This window comes from Hippoglossus hippoglossus, chromosome 6, assembly GCF_009819705.1.
Source record: "Hippoglossus hippoglossus isolate fHipHip1 chromosome 6, fHipHip1.pri, whole genome shotgun sequence".
In the NCBI taxonomy this organism is placed as follows: Eukaryota; Metazoa; Chordata; class Actinopteri; order Pleuronectiformes; family Pleuronectidae; genus Hippoglossus; species Hippoglossus hippoglossus.
The window spans coordinates 9911513-9929396 of NC_047156.1; the positions used below are offsets into that span (position 1 = coordinate 9911513).

The 17884-nt window shown below is 43.8% G+C and overlaps 1 protein-coding gene across 1 annotated transcript in view; it reads left to right on the forward strand.

Moving 5' to 3' along the window:
• The first annotated feature begins 1687 nt into the window (after positions 1-1687).
• Positions 1688-17884, forward strand: part of LOC117763117 (transcription factor Maf-like) — a 42950-nt gene continuing 26753 nt past the window's right edge. Inside the window, exons 1-2 of the mRNA XM_034588020.1 lie at positions 1688-3401; positions 10519-10587. Coding sequence (XP_034443911.1) covers positions 2428-3401; positions 10519-10546 — 1002 coding nt within the window. The 5' untranslated portion in view covers positions 1688-2427 and the 3' untranslated portion in view covers positions 10547-10587. The remainder of the gene's footprint in view (positions 3402-10518; positions 10588-17884) is intronic.

Below are 17884 nucleotides of genomic sequence, written 5' to 3' on the forward strand. Positions count from 1 at the left end.
GACTCCCCGGCCGATAAATCCTGGTTTAAGAGATCTGGCAAAGCCGAAGCTCACACAGCAGCAGCAGCAGGAGCTATAGTGTCCACTGCTGCATGACATGTGGATCTGCACGGACACACACTTACACAACTTAAACTGCAGGTCTCTGTGTCTGCCAGTGACTTGTATGGAGCAACACATCATCTTTATTATTGTTGCATCATTGAAATCAAAGCGACAAAACGCTTACAAAAATCTTTTAGTGATTTTTGCAAGTTCACAGAAAAATATTTTGAGAGTTTTTTTTCATTCTCACATTTATTTACTTCTCTCAGTTGTGTCACTAAACTAAAAAGCCACGAGGAGACATCATCTCATGATTGTGGTTTAAAGGCCTTCTGTATAAAAGCAAAACCACCTAAGGATTAAAAAGATATTGCTGCTACTTTCAAGTTCGTTTCCTGTCTGAATTTACACGACAACAACATATAGCAGCATCTGATGGGACACCTCATCTGTTTAATATTTATTCAAAGGCATCAGAGGGGCCTCTGCTGTGTGTTCTGATGAATAAAACACGATGTTTATCCTCCCTGTTTAACGTTAAGTCCCCATGAACAGTCACAGGGACCAAGAGAATATTTACTTGTGTTGGGACACCGGGGAGTTGGATTATCTGCTGGCGGCTTTGTAGTTTTCTGAAGCTTTCCCGTGTGACATGTTCCGGGGAGAGTGCTCTTATTTACTCTCCGCTCCTCTGTGTATAGACCCTCCTTATTGTTTGTTCTTATGTGCCACCACTCCTGAGGAATGAGAGAGAGAGAGAGACCGAGAGACGTGGAGAGAGACTGGGGCTGTGATCACTACATGGGACTGAGGCTCTAAAATGACACGGCTGGAGGCGACGTCACAAAGACTTCTTGATACTTGAAATAATTATAATAATAATTGAATATACAGCCTTTATTTTATTTATTTTCTCAGATTTAGTTTGTTCCATTATTTTTAAACCATGCCTGGCAGATTAGTATTTGTCTGTAATGGTCAGTGTGGTGGTATAAATGTGTTCCTTGTTAAATTATCTTAAATCTGTTGTGATCCGTGATTGAGACAAGAGAGCAGATGAGATCTTACTTTGAGCAAAGTGAGTTAAAAGAATAAAGCAGAAAATCATCCAGAGAATCAGTCATCTACTGTATAAACCCTCACAGAGCCACATGAAGTAGCCTTTTATACCGAAAGGTGGCGACATTGGGTTTCCTAACTCAGTCATTGACGCGGACCCTGCATGTCTCGCTCTCCTCAAACACTTTCACCCTCCTCACAACCTTTATTCTGCACTAATCTGTTTCTTTTACATGGAGCGTGTATCTATCGCGCAATGAAAATCATCAAAATGTATTTTTGGCCTTTTGATACATTATAGTCATGATGTTTTGTGTGAGACAATAACTGATGTTGGAACCTAATGTCTGAGGAAGACGTTTGAAATCAGTTTTAATGAGAAATATATCGATATAAGTGATGAAACACACCTGTTCAGATTCTGGATATATCAGCATCCATATGAGAGCAGGACTCAGAGTAAACACACAACACTGAAAACATAAAAATTGCGTTGATAAATATGACTTTATAATTTTATTGAAATGATATTTTATGTGTTTATTATCAAGTAAAATATGAAATATGTGTTAAAATCACAAGGGCGTACTATTCTATAAAGGTACATATTCACCATGTATCTGTGCGTAATCCTCTGAATCTGGTGTGTTTTTCTTTTTCTTTCTCTCTTTGTTTCCGTGTAAAAAACAGGAGAAAGGGATGAAATGTGAGGTCTCGTGTCAATCTGCTGATGAGCTCGGACAGTCCAGAAAACTTTGCTTTCGAAACTATTATGCTAATAAGGGGTCCAGGCTGCGCTCCTCATTGGCTGAGTCTCGGTCAATTTCATATTTCAGTCGTGACGTCAGGGCGCCTATAAAACTAAGCAATGCTTTTTAACTCGTCGGCTGACTGATCCCTTAGAAAAAAAAATCTATCAATCCTCGGGTGGAGATTTTTCCCAACCCCCCTTCCTCCACAAGGCAACTGTTTGCCCGGGACACGTTCGTGAACCTCCTCAAATTGGCGCACTAATCCTAAAAGGAGCCATGAAGTGTTAAATGGTAGAAACAGAGAGAGCGGCGCTCAGACACCCGCACGCTGGGAGAGAGGGAGGAAACAGCGCAGCTCCAATGCGTCTGTGCGGCACAGACTGAGGGAAAAAAAAAACTTATCGACGCGCAAAACCAAAACCTGCGCTGCGCAATTAGTGCGAGAAAACCCACTTTTCCTTCGGTTCTGAAGAAAATAAATAAAGAAATCAAGCTGGCTCAGTGCGTGTCTCAGCAGCCCACTTTGACAGGTGCTCCTCACCCCCTTTGGAGGACTGTCAACAGCAAGAGGATGGCATCAGAACTGGCAATGAGCAACTCCGACCTGCCCACCAGTCCCCTGGCCATGGAATATGTTAATGACTTCGATCTGATGAAGTTTGAAGTGAAAAAGGAGCCGGTGGAGCCCGATCGCAGCATCAGCCAGTGCAGCCGCCTGGTCGCCGGGGGATCCCTATCTTCCACCCCGATGAGCACGCCTTGCAGCTCGGTTCCCCCCTCTCCAAGCTTCTCGGCGCCCAGTCCGGGATCAGGGAGCGAACAGAAGGCGCACTTGGAGGATTTCTACTGGATGACCGGGTACCAACAGCAGTTGAACCCCGAGGCTCTGGGCTTTAGCCCGGAGGACGCCGTAGAGGCGCTGATCAGCAGCAATCACCAGCTCCAGACCTTCGATGGCTATGCCAGGGGGCAGCAGTTCGGCGGCTCGGCCGGGGCAGGAGGCGCCATGGCCGGGGAAGAGATGGGATCAGCGGCCGCCGTGGTGTCCGCGGTCATCGCTGCAGCCGCAGCTCAGAACGGGGCTCCACACCTCCATCACCACCATCACCACCACCACCACTCAGGGGCTCACCACCCGTCCTCCGGATCGCAGTCCAGCGGCTCGGGGGGAAACCACCAGCACATGCGCATGGAGGATCGGTTCTCGGACGAGCAGCTGGTGACCATGTCGGTGCGGGAATTGAACCGGCAGCTCCGGGGGGTCAGCAAGGAAGAGGTGATCCGTCTGAAACAGAAGCGGCGGACATTAAAGAACAGGGGCTATGCCCAGTCCTGCCGGTACAAGCGGGTCCAGCAGCGGCACGTCTTGGAGGGGGAGAAGACGCAGCTCGTCCAGCAGGTGGACCACCTCAAGCAGGAGATCTCCCGGCTGGCCAGGGAGAGGGACGCCTACAAGGAGAAATACGAGAAGCTCATCAGCACCGGCTTCAGAGAAAACGGAGGATCCGCCAGCGATCACAACCCGTCGTCCCCGGAGTTTTTCATGTGAGTCTCGGCGCTGAAAAGTTTTAATAACCGGCCCTCACAAAAAAAAAAAACACGAGAAAAAAAAAACTTTACATTTTACGCGCAGCTATAACACAGGTTGTGTTCGGGTGGTTTTTGTTGAAGCTGCGTTAGTTCAGTCAGTTTTTCTACTTTTTCTGTATTTCAGAGGTATTTTTTGTTTCGGGGTGAGGATTTAGTTTGGTCACATTTAGAGGATGCGCTCATGGGCTTTTACACAAAAAAGACTCCGAAAATAAAAAATGAATGAAGGTTTTTTATAAATATTCTAAAGGACTTAAGTTGAGTAAATTCCTCCACATTGTCGCAGCAGGTCCGCTCACACAACCTCACCCTCATCCCGGCATTGTGACATGAACCAATCCTCAGGCACCAGCAGCTTTATTTTTTGTATGTGAATTTATTTTATGTTCATATTATTTTTGATATGAATGATCACATTTTCATATCATCCATGTGTCTTAATAAAAAAAAAAAAGAAACATCCCAAACTCTGCCAGCAGAAGTTTGGAGATGGATGTGAAACGGACTGTGGTGTGAAGCCATGCATGCTGGTCATGTGCGGACTGTGTTTCTACCTTTAATTTCCTTCTGTTTCCTCTTTTTGTGAATTTGTGTATAATGATTGTGTTTATATATCATAACTGCATTGTTCAGCCTCATCACCTTTTGGGGGATTTATTTGTGGGGAAGGGGGGGGGGGGGGGGGGGGGGGAGAGATGTGGAGGAGTTCATTCATCCGTCAGTTTCATAGAAGTTCAGCGCGGACGTTTTACAGGCTCCTGTTTTTTTGGAGCCTTGTGGGGAAAATGACTTTGTGGAATAAAAGAACTTTGTACTCAATATTGATTAATGCACCAAACAATGCACGTGCACAGCAACCGGGTATTTAGCAGAAATATCAGATTAAATAGATCAACAAGTGGGACTGGAGATAAAAAATGTTTGCGCAGAAAAAAGACGCAGATTATGATGCATGTCCTGGAATAAATGAAAAACAGGCAACTTTGTCTGCGCAAAAAGATTGTTGATCTCTTCTCTGTCTGCAGTTCGTCGTTAGTGTGTTTTCCTTCCATTCAAAGGAACGAAATTAAGTGAAAGCAGGAGCCCTGTGGGTCTTTATTCGGTAAATAAACTGTGTGGAAATTGACATAACATGTTGTAGAATAATTGAAGATAAATCATCGTGCAGCCACAAACACCTTCTGTGATGCTCTGGGTTACACGTGCATTGTCTGGGCAGTCCAGTTAACAGGCAGGTGTCGTGTTCACTCTTTCAACAAAATGGAATTTAATAAATATACCATTCATCAATAAACCTTCATGAATGGAAAAACGAAGACATGTTTATTATTTTATTGTTACTATTTACTTTTGCATGTTGTTTGTCACGTGTGTCTTTGAGGGGTTTTCTAAACTGAAAACAGAAGAAAATATCCCAAAACAGATGTTGAGATAATATAAACATCTGCTCATGAACATCTGGTTTGGATTTTAATTATAGCAGCTCCAAGATCATGTTCATCTCTCATATATGTTCGCTGTAAGTCATTTTATCCCACACGTTATTCATTCATTTATTCCTTAATACTAAACTCCAAATTATTCCAAGGTATTTTCTGTTTCCTTGTTAATGACTTTTTAAGAGAAATATAAAATGACGGCCTCAACTTGTTGCGCAATTAAAGACAAAAGCTCAAAAATTTCTCTTAAAAAAACAACAACCGTGCAGCAGAATAAGCGCATCAAAACGCTGACTATATTTTAAGGTAATTACAGTTTGTCCTCGGGGCCTAATAACTCTGCTGCGTGTGTCCTAAAAAAACGTTAATGATTGATTTTAGAGTAAACTTGCACTTTTTCCTCGGCAGATGTGCACTTGTTGAATGTGCGCTGCGTGTGGAAAGTTTCATTTTTTAAATCGAGCACAGCTTTAAATGATAAAAATAAAAAATGACTCCACAGAAACACGTCTAAATCTAAATATATGAATTTAAATTTTCGCTGTGTCTGATGATGTATTTAACGCAGGTAAACTCCATAATTGTGCTGTGGTTGATTGATTTATCAACTCGTTTCTATTTAGTCTAAATTATATTTATTGTTTTTTAAAAACCAAACAGTTTTCTCTGTCGTCCTGACACGCGAGACTTTGTGTTGATCCACCTGCGTGAAGATCCTTTCACTTGATGTGTGACGTCAGGATGCTGGTAGAATAAAAGCCTCAGAAGGAGTCAAGAGTAATTTGGTTTTGTAAAGACAGGTCAGGTCCTGGTGTGGTCTGGACTGAATCTGGCCCGCAGAGGTTCTTCTCCAGGGGAACTCACCCTGAGCACAGTATGTGGCTCAGATAAAAGCTATGCAGGGTCTGGGATGTTATGCAAGGTCACTGCCACCACTGTGCATGCTGCTGGAAACCTGTGTGGAGAAGGGATGTTATCTTTTCCTGCTGCACGACCTTTGACAGTCTGAGTGCTTGGATTTGCTCTGTCTGTGCACATGAAGAGTTGTGTCTCTTTTTATGAATGTGTGTGTGTGTGTGTGTGTGCAGAGCTGTGGATGCTTTTAAATGCAAACAGCTTGTCTGCACGTGGAGTTGGAGACAAAGCGTGTGCACATCAGCTCTGTGCTCTCCCACCTGTGCAGCAGTCACCTGGCCCCCCGTTGGCTCCCGTTCACCCAGAGTGAGGGACAAGACGGGCGAGCGTAATGCTCTCATGCCTGAAGGAATGATTTTCTCTGTGATTAAAAGTGAGTGAGAGACAGAGATAGAGCAGGAGAGAGAGAGAGAGAGAGAGAGAGCGAGAGAGAGAGATGCTGGCTGCCTTCCTGCTCCTTTCAGATGATAAACGATCAGAGATGCATCCTAGCTGAGGGGAGAGGGCCTTTTAGTGAGCATGTGTCCACTAATTTATGGCCCTCCTATCTGATTAGGTCAATATAGTGTGCTGTTTAATTACATTTGTGTTATAACCTAGAACTGGAGATGCCATACGTCTTCCTCGGCACCTCTGTGAGGCCGATCGGTTGAGTTTTGTCGGGAGCCTCCGGATTTGGCTCGGGATGGTCTTCCCTGGACATCAGCAGTGTTGTGTGACAGACAGGTCTGCGCTCTGTAGTAGCTCATAGGCTTTCACAGTGGTTTGCGCTCTGTTCAAAGCACAAGAATGATACGGTGGAAAATTGCTGCTCATTTGCCGGCTGTGGAAAATCGAGTGGGATGCTGTGTTCTCGTTTGTGTGTGTTTTGACTCGCAGACACACCAGCGGGCAGGAGGATTCAGTAGCACTGATTCACTTCCTGTGTTAAAGGAGGACAGAAAGCAGGGGAAACAACATTTCAGCACTTCCTCCTCATTTCTCAGCACTCGACCAGATTCACCGTCTGTTGCTTCCTCGCCTTCATATAAAGACTGAAGCACATGTATTATACACACACACACATACCCACACACCACATTATTAATCTCACCAGTATGAGCTGTGATTCTATTCTCGGGCTCAGCATATTGACTTCTGCACTGGAATCATTTGCAGTCTGTCCAATGATTAGGTTATTAAAGATAATGCAGTTGTCTGCTGTCACAATATTGGACTCTCTCTTTTAGGTCAAGTATGGGAAATCACTCTGAGATTTATCAGTATTGACATTTGAATCATCATCATGTACTTCGCTTTAATGCCTCAGAATTAATATGACAAAGGACGTGCGCACAGTTTAGAGTCTGTTTGTGCGGGTGCTCGATAACTCGCAGGCATCGTCTGTTACTTGACATTGTGATGAAGGGTGTGTGTGTGTGTGTGTGTCTGCTGTAACTGAGTGGAGTCAATCTACAGCATTTAGTCATGTCATTGAGATGCTTCTATACGTCAATTAAAATGAATTGAAATAAATGTAAGCAAAACAAATAATGTGAGTGTAATCTCATGTAGCGCAGAAAAAGTCCAGGGCAAAGGCCACAGGTGCAAAAGAATATAGGCTGGAATAATTTTTCTTCACACACACACACTATATATAAATTTATAGTTTAGTGTGTTTGAGCAATAAGCAAGTAGTATTTCTCCAAAATGTAAAAACTACTATTACCTGAAGGTGTTGATATCTCATGTTAATTTAAAAATAATTCAGTTACTTAAAAGTAGTTTGTAACAGCAGGAGTCACATCTCATTTTGTAACACAACTGCTGTCTTTTGTGCATGTTTGTCTTCTTTTCCCCTGTGTGAGTGTGTGTGTGTGTGTGTGTGTGTGTGTGTGTGTGTGTGCGTCCCCCTCCTTACGACAAATCCCCCTCAAAGGGATGAAAACATATTCGCATTCAAAAGAGGAAACAATTTCCATCTCTTTCACTCAGTGCGCATCTGCATCACTCCACACGATAAACATTTACATTTAAAGTGATTTAAATCAGCTGCATTCATGTTCCTCTGTGGTCCGTCCATCATCTAGACCTGCAACGCCAGAGCTTCTCTCCCTTCCTCTCCCTCTCTCTCTCTCTCTCTCTCTCTCTCTGTCTCCCAGTGTCCTGAGTTATGTGTCATTTATTTGAAACCTCAATAATTTAACTTGTCCCCTCCTGTCGCTGCTGTGCATGTGGTGAGAATGCAGCAGCTGTAAAGGAGGTTGGTTCCACCACCTCCGTGTCGCTCATTGGCTTTACATGGTGATTCTTTCTCCCAGTAAATAGACTCACGGGTAGAGTGGGGGGGGATGTGAAAGTCTGGATCCAGTCCTATAGTCCTGTGTTGAAATGAGATCACTGCAAATCCTCAGCTGTGAAAAAGAATGAGCACATTTAGTGTGTCTCGTGTTTTGTGTGTACGTTAGAATTCAAATGCGCGATTTGCATTTGCTTGTGTAAGATGGTCTCCACAGAATGCATAACTAAAGGGCAACAGATGAAAGCTGATCATGATTTAATTATAAGTGATCACAATATTCTGACTCACAGATAAACAGAGCTGAGGCTGTGTTGATGTTTTCGACAGTGAGTTGAGTTGCAGGGCACAGAGTCAGTGGAGTGGTGTGTTTTGCACCGCAGCGAACGTGGTGGTGGGTGTTTGGAAACTGAGTGCGTTATGCTACCGTGTGTGTGTGTGTGTGTGTGTGTGTGTGTGTGTGTGTGTGTGTGTGTGTGTGTGTGTGTGTGTGTGTGTGTGTGTGTGTGTGTGTGTGTGTGTGTAGGAGTATGTGTGCGTGTGCAGTTTGTCTGCGCGTGCGTGTATAAGTCTGCACGTGCACAAGTTTGTGTTTTATGCAGGGTGGAGCATGGAGCCGAGCCCGACCCCTGTGTGTTTTACCTGCATTTCAATGAAGCAAGAGGTGATTTACCCTTTTCTCTCTCTCTCTCTCTCTCTCTCTCTCTCTCTCTCTCTCTCTCTCTCGCTCTCTCTCTCTCTCCCTCTCTCTCTCTCTCCTTCTCGCTCTCTCTCAGCCAGTCAAACAGACATTGATCTCTTTGCAAGGCAAGGTGACCCACAGTGTTGTTCAGCTCTTCCAAAGTCTCCCCTCTCGCTTTCATTTGTACCTGGGAAAGGCCTTGACCCCACACACTGCTGCCATGTAGCAGCCCTCTGCACGTGGACCTCACTTCCCCTCTATCGAGCCCAATGTGTGTGTGTGTGTGTGTGTGTGTGTGTGTGTGTGTGTGTGTGTGTGTGTGTGTGTGTGTGTGTGTGCTTGTTTGACTTAGCAAGAGTGCACACAAAGTAGACACGTGCAGACAAGTACGTGTGCGTTGTGTGTGCGTGTGCGAGTATGTATACATGTCTGTGTGTGTGTGTGTGACTGTGGCCGGGTGTGTTTATCAAGCTCTATGTTTGTGTTCACCTATAGCGGTGTGTGTGTGTGTGTGTGTGTGTGTGTGTGTGTGTGTGTGTGTGTGTGTGTATTTCTGTGTAGCCTCTTCACAGGTGGAAGTTGAAATTCTCAGTAGTGCTTGGATTGTGCCCGTGTTGATGTTTCAGGACGTGTTCCAGGTGACGGCAGCCCTCTCTCTGCTGCAGGTCTGTCACTGGGGGCTACGCTGTGGCTGAATGGGTCAGAGTCCATTTGGCCCCAGTGTGAATCGGATTAGGGGGAAATGAATGGTTCTCATTGTTGCTTAAAGATGGATTGTGGGGCATTAATATACTTTGTCGCTCCTTCGCCTCATTTCACTCGGTGAAAAGTTTTTCCAGGATGATTGGTTACTGGGTTTTGAAAGCACGTTTCCTTTCACCACAGTCGTCCTTGACATGTGTTCGTACAGTTTAATGCTCACATATCCTGCGTTCACATCCATGTGTGGGAATTCTCTCTGCTCTCAGACATAATACAGTCAAATAATGTGAACGTTCATTCTGGGTTTTATCATTTCCAAATAATAACTGATTAAACTAAATTCAACAAATAATAATAATTCGATGATCTGAAGTAATAGAGTTGTATTGTTTTTTTATTATTATAGAATTATAGAATTATGTTTTATTATCTTTTTAAATAAACGGGTGCGTGCATGCATGTGTGTGTGGTTTTGCGTTTGTGCATGCATGTGTGAGGTGTGTGTGCGTGCGACCAAGCCAGCATTTGTTTAAGTGTGTATGTGCATGTGTCTTAAAAAGTGAGGGTGCAGGACATACAATATATGAATGGATAAAAACTGATTGATTGAACTTTATTTGATTGAGATTTGATTTATTCTTGTTTCTGTTTTGTGCTGCTGTTCGTGTAATATATTATAGAACATTTTCAGAATTGTTCATCTGTTTAAATTGTCTAAATTATGTCATTCTGAATTGCTTGCTAGCAAAGTGTAAATTAAATTTATGTTATTGTTTTAAAATATTCTGTAAAAACCATTGTTCAATTTTTCTTAAATTGTAATTTGGTTCTATTGATTGTCTTACAAAATAAGTAACGTTACTCTAGCTTTACATTGTAATTTGAGCTTTGCTTCCCCTGTCATTTTTAGTTTCACCTCATGTCACGTTTTTTTGAATTCAAGGCCACGTCTGAGACAGAGCTGTGTCAGTACTTACTGTTTAAAGTGTGTTTGTGCTTCACTGTTGTTGGATCGCAGTGTGTTTTAAAGTTCATTTCTGTTTCCTGTCTTTGTAGGACGTCAAGAAAATTCCTCCATCTGTGATAGAGAGCTGTGATCTCTGCCCCCTCACCCTCTAGTCTGAGGTAAGCTGCACCGTTCACTCCCTCTCTGACACTCTACTCTGTGTACTACTGCAAAACACACTCAGTGTATAGAAGCCCAGTGTAAACATGTAAAAAGCAAATGTGAAACTAAAACTAAAAGTGATACAGTGATGCAGGAGATTCTTGATGATCTGAACACACAGCTCATATTTACACACACGTAATGTTCACATCAATTTATATTATCTATTTTATTACATTAGTTTTGAAAATCTCATATTCTTCATATATTTGAAAACAAAAGGAAGGTTTGCATGCATGTAAAAAAAATAGTCTACAATATGAAATATTTAACACAATGCACATTTTTGCATTTTTTATTTTTACAAACTTTGATTATGTTTAAGTTGATCGTTTTTTATGAAGTGGAAATATGAATAGTGACTCTAAAATAGAGTGTTTCTGTTCTCTGCTGCTTATTCAAACAATTTGAGAACAATCGTTTTTTTTTACATGGACAAACAAACACAAGCCTTAAATCTGAAGCCCTATACACTCCTGATGGTATTAATATAAGTCTGTAGTTTGATAAGGAAACACTCATTTTGGATGATAGAAACCTGGGTTTTCTTAATAGATGGATTTTTTTCCTCACTACATATTTAGCTCTCTGACATCCAAACTTCCTCTGTTGGTCTCTCAACATTTATCGTGTGCAGTGTTCTGCAGTTCTCTGTTTTGGGGGCTCTGACAGTGCTGCCTGTCTGACAGGAGGGTGACATGCACCGGGCTCATGGGAAGAGGTCCAAAACCTTTGACCTTTGTCCCGAACCCCCCTGACTTACTTCACCCTCTCTGCTCTCTCTGTGGAGATCAACACTGTACATTATTTTTTATTTCTGGCTGACACGCAGATGGACAGATGTGGGGATTGCAGAGGAGGGTCGAGGATGATTGAGTGTGTGCGAGGGAAAGCGAGGGCTATGTCTTAGTGCTTTTCGTGGTTGCAAGTATAGAAAATGGAGGAAAAGGAATTGGCTGCGAATTTACAGGGGGGAGGTGTAGAGGGACCGAGCAAAGGGAGGCACCTGGATTTGAATGCAGACACGAACACCAGGGTGAGGAGACAAGGGAAGGGCGGAAGGGATGGCGAGAGGGCGGGAGGGCTCCTGGCCGTGGATGCAGACAGACAGGCAGGGTAACCAGAGGCAGGCGGTGACCTTCTCTGCTGCTGGAGGATCGAAGGCTTTATTTAAAGGCCTGGTCAATGCTGGGTGCTGCTGAGGTATCAGCCTCGCAGCCAGGCGACTCATCACCACTGTAATACAACTCTCTATCTCTAAACCCCCCCACCACACACACACACACACACACACTCACACACACTCACACACACACAGACACACACACACACACACACAGGGCAGGACACTCTCTGGACACCTCAGGTTTTACACTGTGCAGTTGAGAGGCTGGACAGAAGAAAGTACAGCATCAGCATCGGCTAATTTTACTGTGCAGCAGACAGTATATACTCTAGTGTCCTCGTGTGCTCAGCATTGTGAGCCACACGCCTGATTTGCATCTGATATGCTCTCCATCCGCATCCATTTTTTTTTTTTTACTAATTATAAACAGTCTGATGCATATGCAATGTGATGGTATTGACACGGTGTGGTTGGAGGCGGTGAAGGAGTTAAGGACGACAGAGTGTGTGTGTGAGAGAGAGAGAGAGAGAGAGAGAGAGAGAGAGAGAGAGAGAGAGAGAGAGAGAGAGAGAGCAGAGTTCCTGCGCTCGCCTGTGTGTGGCTGCAGCATTAGGACACCTGCATGCTTCAGCACTTTCTGGCTGTCAGGAGCTCTGAGGTCACAAGCAGGGGAGTGGAGGGGGCACATTAGAGGAAGCTTCAGAGCCCCCACCCACTACGCCGCCGCCATCTCTCCCCCTTGTATCTCCCACCACCCCAACCCACGTTTTTCCCTCTTTCCCTCCGATATCCCCTCGTCATTCCTCCCCCCTCCAACTCATCTCCCCTCTCATGGTGACGGGGGGAGTCCGCCACACGAGGGGAGGGGGCGCAGGTACACGGGGTGTCTGCCTCTGTGGCTGACAGCAGGCAGGTCAGGCTTTTGTAGACAAGGCAGAGGAGGAAAGGCACATGTGCACATGCATGCAGACACAGCAAGGTGTGCAAGTGTAAAAGTGGTGAAATAGGAAATCATCTCTTTAAATGACATGTAAACCTCTAAAATCCTTTCACGTTAAGACGATGATTTATCACCTTTAAATACGGCTGACTGAGAAAAGTAAAAATATATGGATTAATTTTCATCACAGTGGCCGACATAGAAATGAGAATTAATCTAATTTTTATTCTGACAATTAGATATCAGATGATAGAAAATAATTTTCAGTACATTGCCGACATTTAATTTAAACACTGTTTATTTCCCTGCAGCTGTGTTGGGGGTCTGTTCTGTGGGGACAAGAATTTGTTCCATCCCCGGTTTGACACACTTCACTGTCCTTCACTGCCTGCATGGGATATATATAACATCTAGCCGCCCGGTGTTACACTCATTGCACCGATAACATCTTGATAGTGACACGGACGTCATCCCTCCATCCACAAAATCCAAACGACAGGGAGGATGTGAACAGGATGAATGCTCATTACCAGGCCTGCTCCCAAACGAGAGGAGGCAAGTAGAGTTGGCACTGTGAAATAAAACGAGGGGGAAAAAATTCTCTGCAGTTGTAAAGATACACAAAGTGAACAAAGAACAACTGTATTTAGATCTGGGTTGTTTTAAAAAAATGTGTTAAGTGTTCTCACTTTCTTCTAAAATTACTGAGAAGACGATATTCAGGCAGAGCCTTGAGCCAAACCTCCAAACATCAACCCGCTCCTCTTTTGATAATATACAATTTTCTCTCTGATGTTTGGGTTGTTTAAGCCTGGATTGTATTGTTTTATTAAAACATAATTAGTCATAAAGCTGTTACCAGTGTGTGTGTGTGTGTGTGTGAGCCTCAGAGGCACTGTTTTCCTCAGGTTGTGTTCACAGCGTGATTGAGAGAGGAACTTGTGATCAGCCGGTTAGTGTGATATAATGTATTCCCCTGAATCACCGCAGCCAGCTGCCCGGGGCCTTCCTCTCGCCCGCAGCCTCCTTTTCCTCTCACACACACACACACTTCCCTTCTTCTCTCCCCTCGCGTCGTCATCCTCTCCCCTCTCTCTTCCCTGCGGTGACTGCCCACTGCTAGCTGCTTAGCATTGCACCCAGTGTCTAATTGAATTCCAACACTCCGGCGTTAGCTCCTGATGCTACAGAGATGTTAACATGGGCACAATGCTAACAGTCCCCGGGATGTGTTTCAACACCCTGCTCCTAAAGAGAAAATTCGTGCTAAGCAACACATGATTTATTCAAAGCTCCAAACTACGTCTCCTGTATCCCCTGAAGGATCGTCTTTTATAGCTATCAGCAAATCAGCACTTCATATACACACATGCAGCGCACACACAGTATGTATTGTGGCTGCACCATGGACGGAACGTGTGTGTGTCTCCACGAGAGTATATCTATTATCCCTTATATAAATGTGTCTGCTGGTGTCTCTGCATCCATATTGCTGGCGATGCTGTCCATCCCGTCTCCCTGACACCCTCACTTTTATTCCCCGGCTCTCCAACACAAGCTTTGGGCTTTAATGGCACATATTTCCTGGGCCCCGGCTGAAACGGGATGCATCTTCTCCTTGTTAGCTTGATGAATAACCAGGCTGCAGGGAAAGTGCTGATTTTCAGCTTTCAGCCTCTATTTTCTGCTGGATGACATTAATTTTAAGTGCTGAGAAGGAGCTAACTAATACAGACAAATAAATAAGGAGGAGGAAAGGGAAGGTGCTGCAGTCACTCCGCTGTCTTACCTGTTAATACGCAGGCATTCATATATGCAAACCTGCAAAAAATACACAATAGACACAAGCGGGGCAAAGCATGCACATACACACACTTCCTTTCTCAATAGATGCTTCAGTCCAAACGGTGAAATCCTCTGGTGGCATTATGAGTACGAGTGCAGCAGAGGTCAAACGTTGAACAGTTTGCAGGTAGACATCAGTCTGTCAGGTCCACAGTGAGACTGGCTCCATGCGTCTCTATCTGTGTCTGTCCCTCCTCTGTCTGACTCGGACCCTTCAGTCGTCCTGAGCTCTGTTTCCTCAGAGCAGATTAATGTGGTGCCACAGTGCACGACTCCTCGGCTGAATTGCATTTGTTTGAGCTTCCAGAGAAAATAAGACAGAGATCAGGGTTGAGTCTAAGTAGCTCATTAGTGGATTGCAATTTAAAAATAGAAGGTAAAAGTTCATTGTTGTTGCAGAAAAGACGAGGATAAAGCAGAAAGAGAATAAAACGTTGGCATTTAAATATACACCACACAAAATAAAAGTTTAGCCGTATTAATTTTGCATTTCTATTTGTGCGAGCCAGATTTGCTCCTTCTTGTGCAGCGACAGCCGGAGAGCAGGTTCTTCATCATCATGTTTTTCATAAAGGCTTCTTCTAAACTCTAACTCTAAACCTTATCAGCCGGACAAGTTTGATATTACTTTTTTTTAATAGACATGCTGCCGAGGAGAAAAATACCATAGGACACAAGATTAAAGTTGAATCTCCAAAAATCAGCTTTTGTCATATTTTGCTTTTTATTTTCATCTTGATGTCGGCTCATTTTTATTGCCGTCACTTCTTTTTTCAATGTGGTTTCATTTATTCTTACTCTTGTTTATTTTTTTGCAGTTTTACAGGTTTGAGTCTGCAAACACCAGATGACTTTACATTAAGAAAAAGCATCTGTCACATAACAGCAGCAAAAACACAGTCATAAATGTGTTTTACCGTCTCGTCTATTTACAAGAAGCACAAGGACGTCGACAGACGCTGCACGACGGAGGATGTGAATCTACTTTTATCAGTTGGAACATGCAAAATTATATTTAAACACAAACACGTTGTTGTTTGTTCTTTTCGCATCAAACATGTATTTTCTCCTCCACGTTCACATTCACCATATTTGTGCAAATCCATGAATGCCACACGCACATGCACACACACACGCACACACGCACGCACACACACACACACACACACACACACACACACACACACACACACACACACACACACACACACACACACACACACACACACACACACACACACACACACACTCACACACCACCTCTGTTGTGTATAACACAATACAATGAAGTGGCTTTGGCTGAGACACCTCATACATTACTTTAACAATGTATAGCGTGGTGAATAAAAAGGTCAGTGGTTGAGAACTGGCTCCATGTAACAATAAGATGCATGAACTGAGCAGCGCAGGCCCTTCAGTCAGCATCCTGCCGCTGAACGCTGAGAGGAGGAAACACATGTGAGCCGGGGTGATAGATTCTACTGTACGTGTGTGTGTGTGTGTGTGTGTGTGTGTGTGTGTGTGTGTGTGTGTGTGTGTGTGTGTGTGTGTGTGTGTGTGTGTCTGTGTGCGTGCGTGCATTCAGTTTTTATGGGGTACTGCTGTGAAACACCTCATAACAATAGATTTACTTGCTCTATCATTATTGATTGTACATTTTTCCAGTTTGCCCTTTGCCTCACTTTGATAAATGTCATTTATCACAACAACATTTTGCTTTTAAAGCGCATCATGAGGTGAGATTTAGTTTTTTTATTTTAAAGCACCGCTTGTATTCGACCAATTCAGTTTTTGTCACTATCTGAATGCAACGCAGATGCAATGCTAGCAGCGTGTGTTTCTGTTTGCAGTGCAGGGTTTAATTTTCAGGGTGTATTTATCACATGCTGTCAAGTTGTGGTCACATGACCACATGAACCACTGCCAGCAATTAAGGCTGATAAATCACTCATTTACAGGAAGAGAGGGAGAGACGTCGCCTGGCAAACAGGAAACGAGAGAGTGATAAGAGGGAGGGAGAGGAATAATGAATCTCCACTTCCCCTTCACAGATATTTCACTCTTTGGTGGTTTTTGAAACTGGACGTTGAATGATATTGTGTTGGGGCAGTGTAGTATGAGCTGTTGCCAGTGAGGCTCATTGACTCGTACAGGCAGAGACAAAGAGACAGATGGTCGTCGTTTGTGTGGTTTACAGTGATTGTGACCCGACTGCACTGCTTTATTTACTGTTGGGAGGTATGTGTGTGTTCATGTGTGCAGCCGTGTGCATGCCTGGACAAGCAAACACACATTTGTGTCAAGACGGAGAAAGAGATGCAGAGACGCTGCGTTCACAAGCATCAGCTCTCCTTCTCTCTCTGGTCCCTGCCCATGGATTTCCTCTCAGTCTAAACAGGAGAGCAAACACACCGACGGCTCTGCGTGCAGCTATTCCAGTTAGCAAACAGCGCTGCAAATTAACTACAGTATCCTTTTATATTTCATAGAGTGTGGATAGAAACATTGTTATAAAACTCAGACTGACTTTTTCCTCTCTTGCATTTTAATGTGACTGCATAGAATTTAAGACATGGCACATAGCTGCGAGAGTCCTGAGATGTGAACAAGGTCTAACCTGTGCAGCGTCCACGTCAGAATATTTGTTTTAGCAGCACAGGTCAGTGCTCTGCAGAGACTCAGCTGGCCCACTGCACTGGAAAAGGCTGTTTAAAGATTCATGACGAAAAAAGAAAAAAAAAACTGCTTCTAATGGGCTGGTGGACGACAAGGAGAGAAGAGGAAGAGGAGAGGAGAGGAAGAGACAAGCTGTGGTTTGGTTTCCGGCTGTCTGAACTCTCATTCACTAAAGACAGCGGTCACTAACTGACTGAAGGTGTCTCTACAAAGGAGTCGAGTGAGTCAGGTTTCCTGCTGACAAATGAATAGAACAACAAAACATCAGGAATCATCTGTAGGCTCCTTCTGTTTCAGGCTGTTTTTATTATTTTTAATTAATTACAGATTTCTGCTGCACAGAAAAATATCTTTTGGCTGTGTGTGTGTGTGTGTGTGTCTTCAGCGGAGGCAAGACCGTGTTGTCAGTGTATTTTATCTTTAGAGTAATTATGAACGCCAGCGACAAGATTCTATTCTCGATTCAACAGAGAGAAACAGATTGTGTGCACATTAACTGCAGTAGAATACAAAGTCAAAACAGTGGGTGTGTATTTCTACTTGTTTGGTATGTGAAGTATTACAAGAGACTCCAGCATTTAAACATTTTATTTTTTCCAGTGTAGCGTGCAGACAATGTGAAACTCTTCAGTCTCTCTGATCTCGGCCACCCACTGGCTCACCAGTA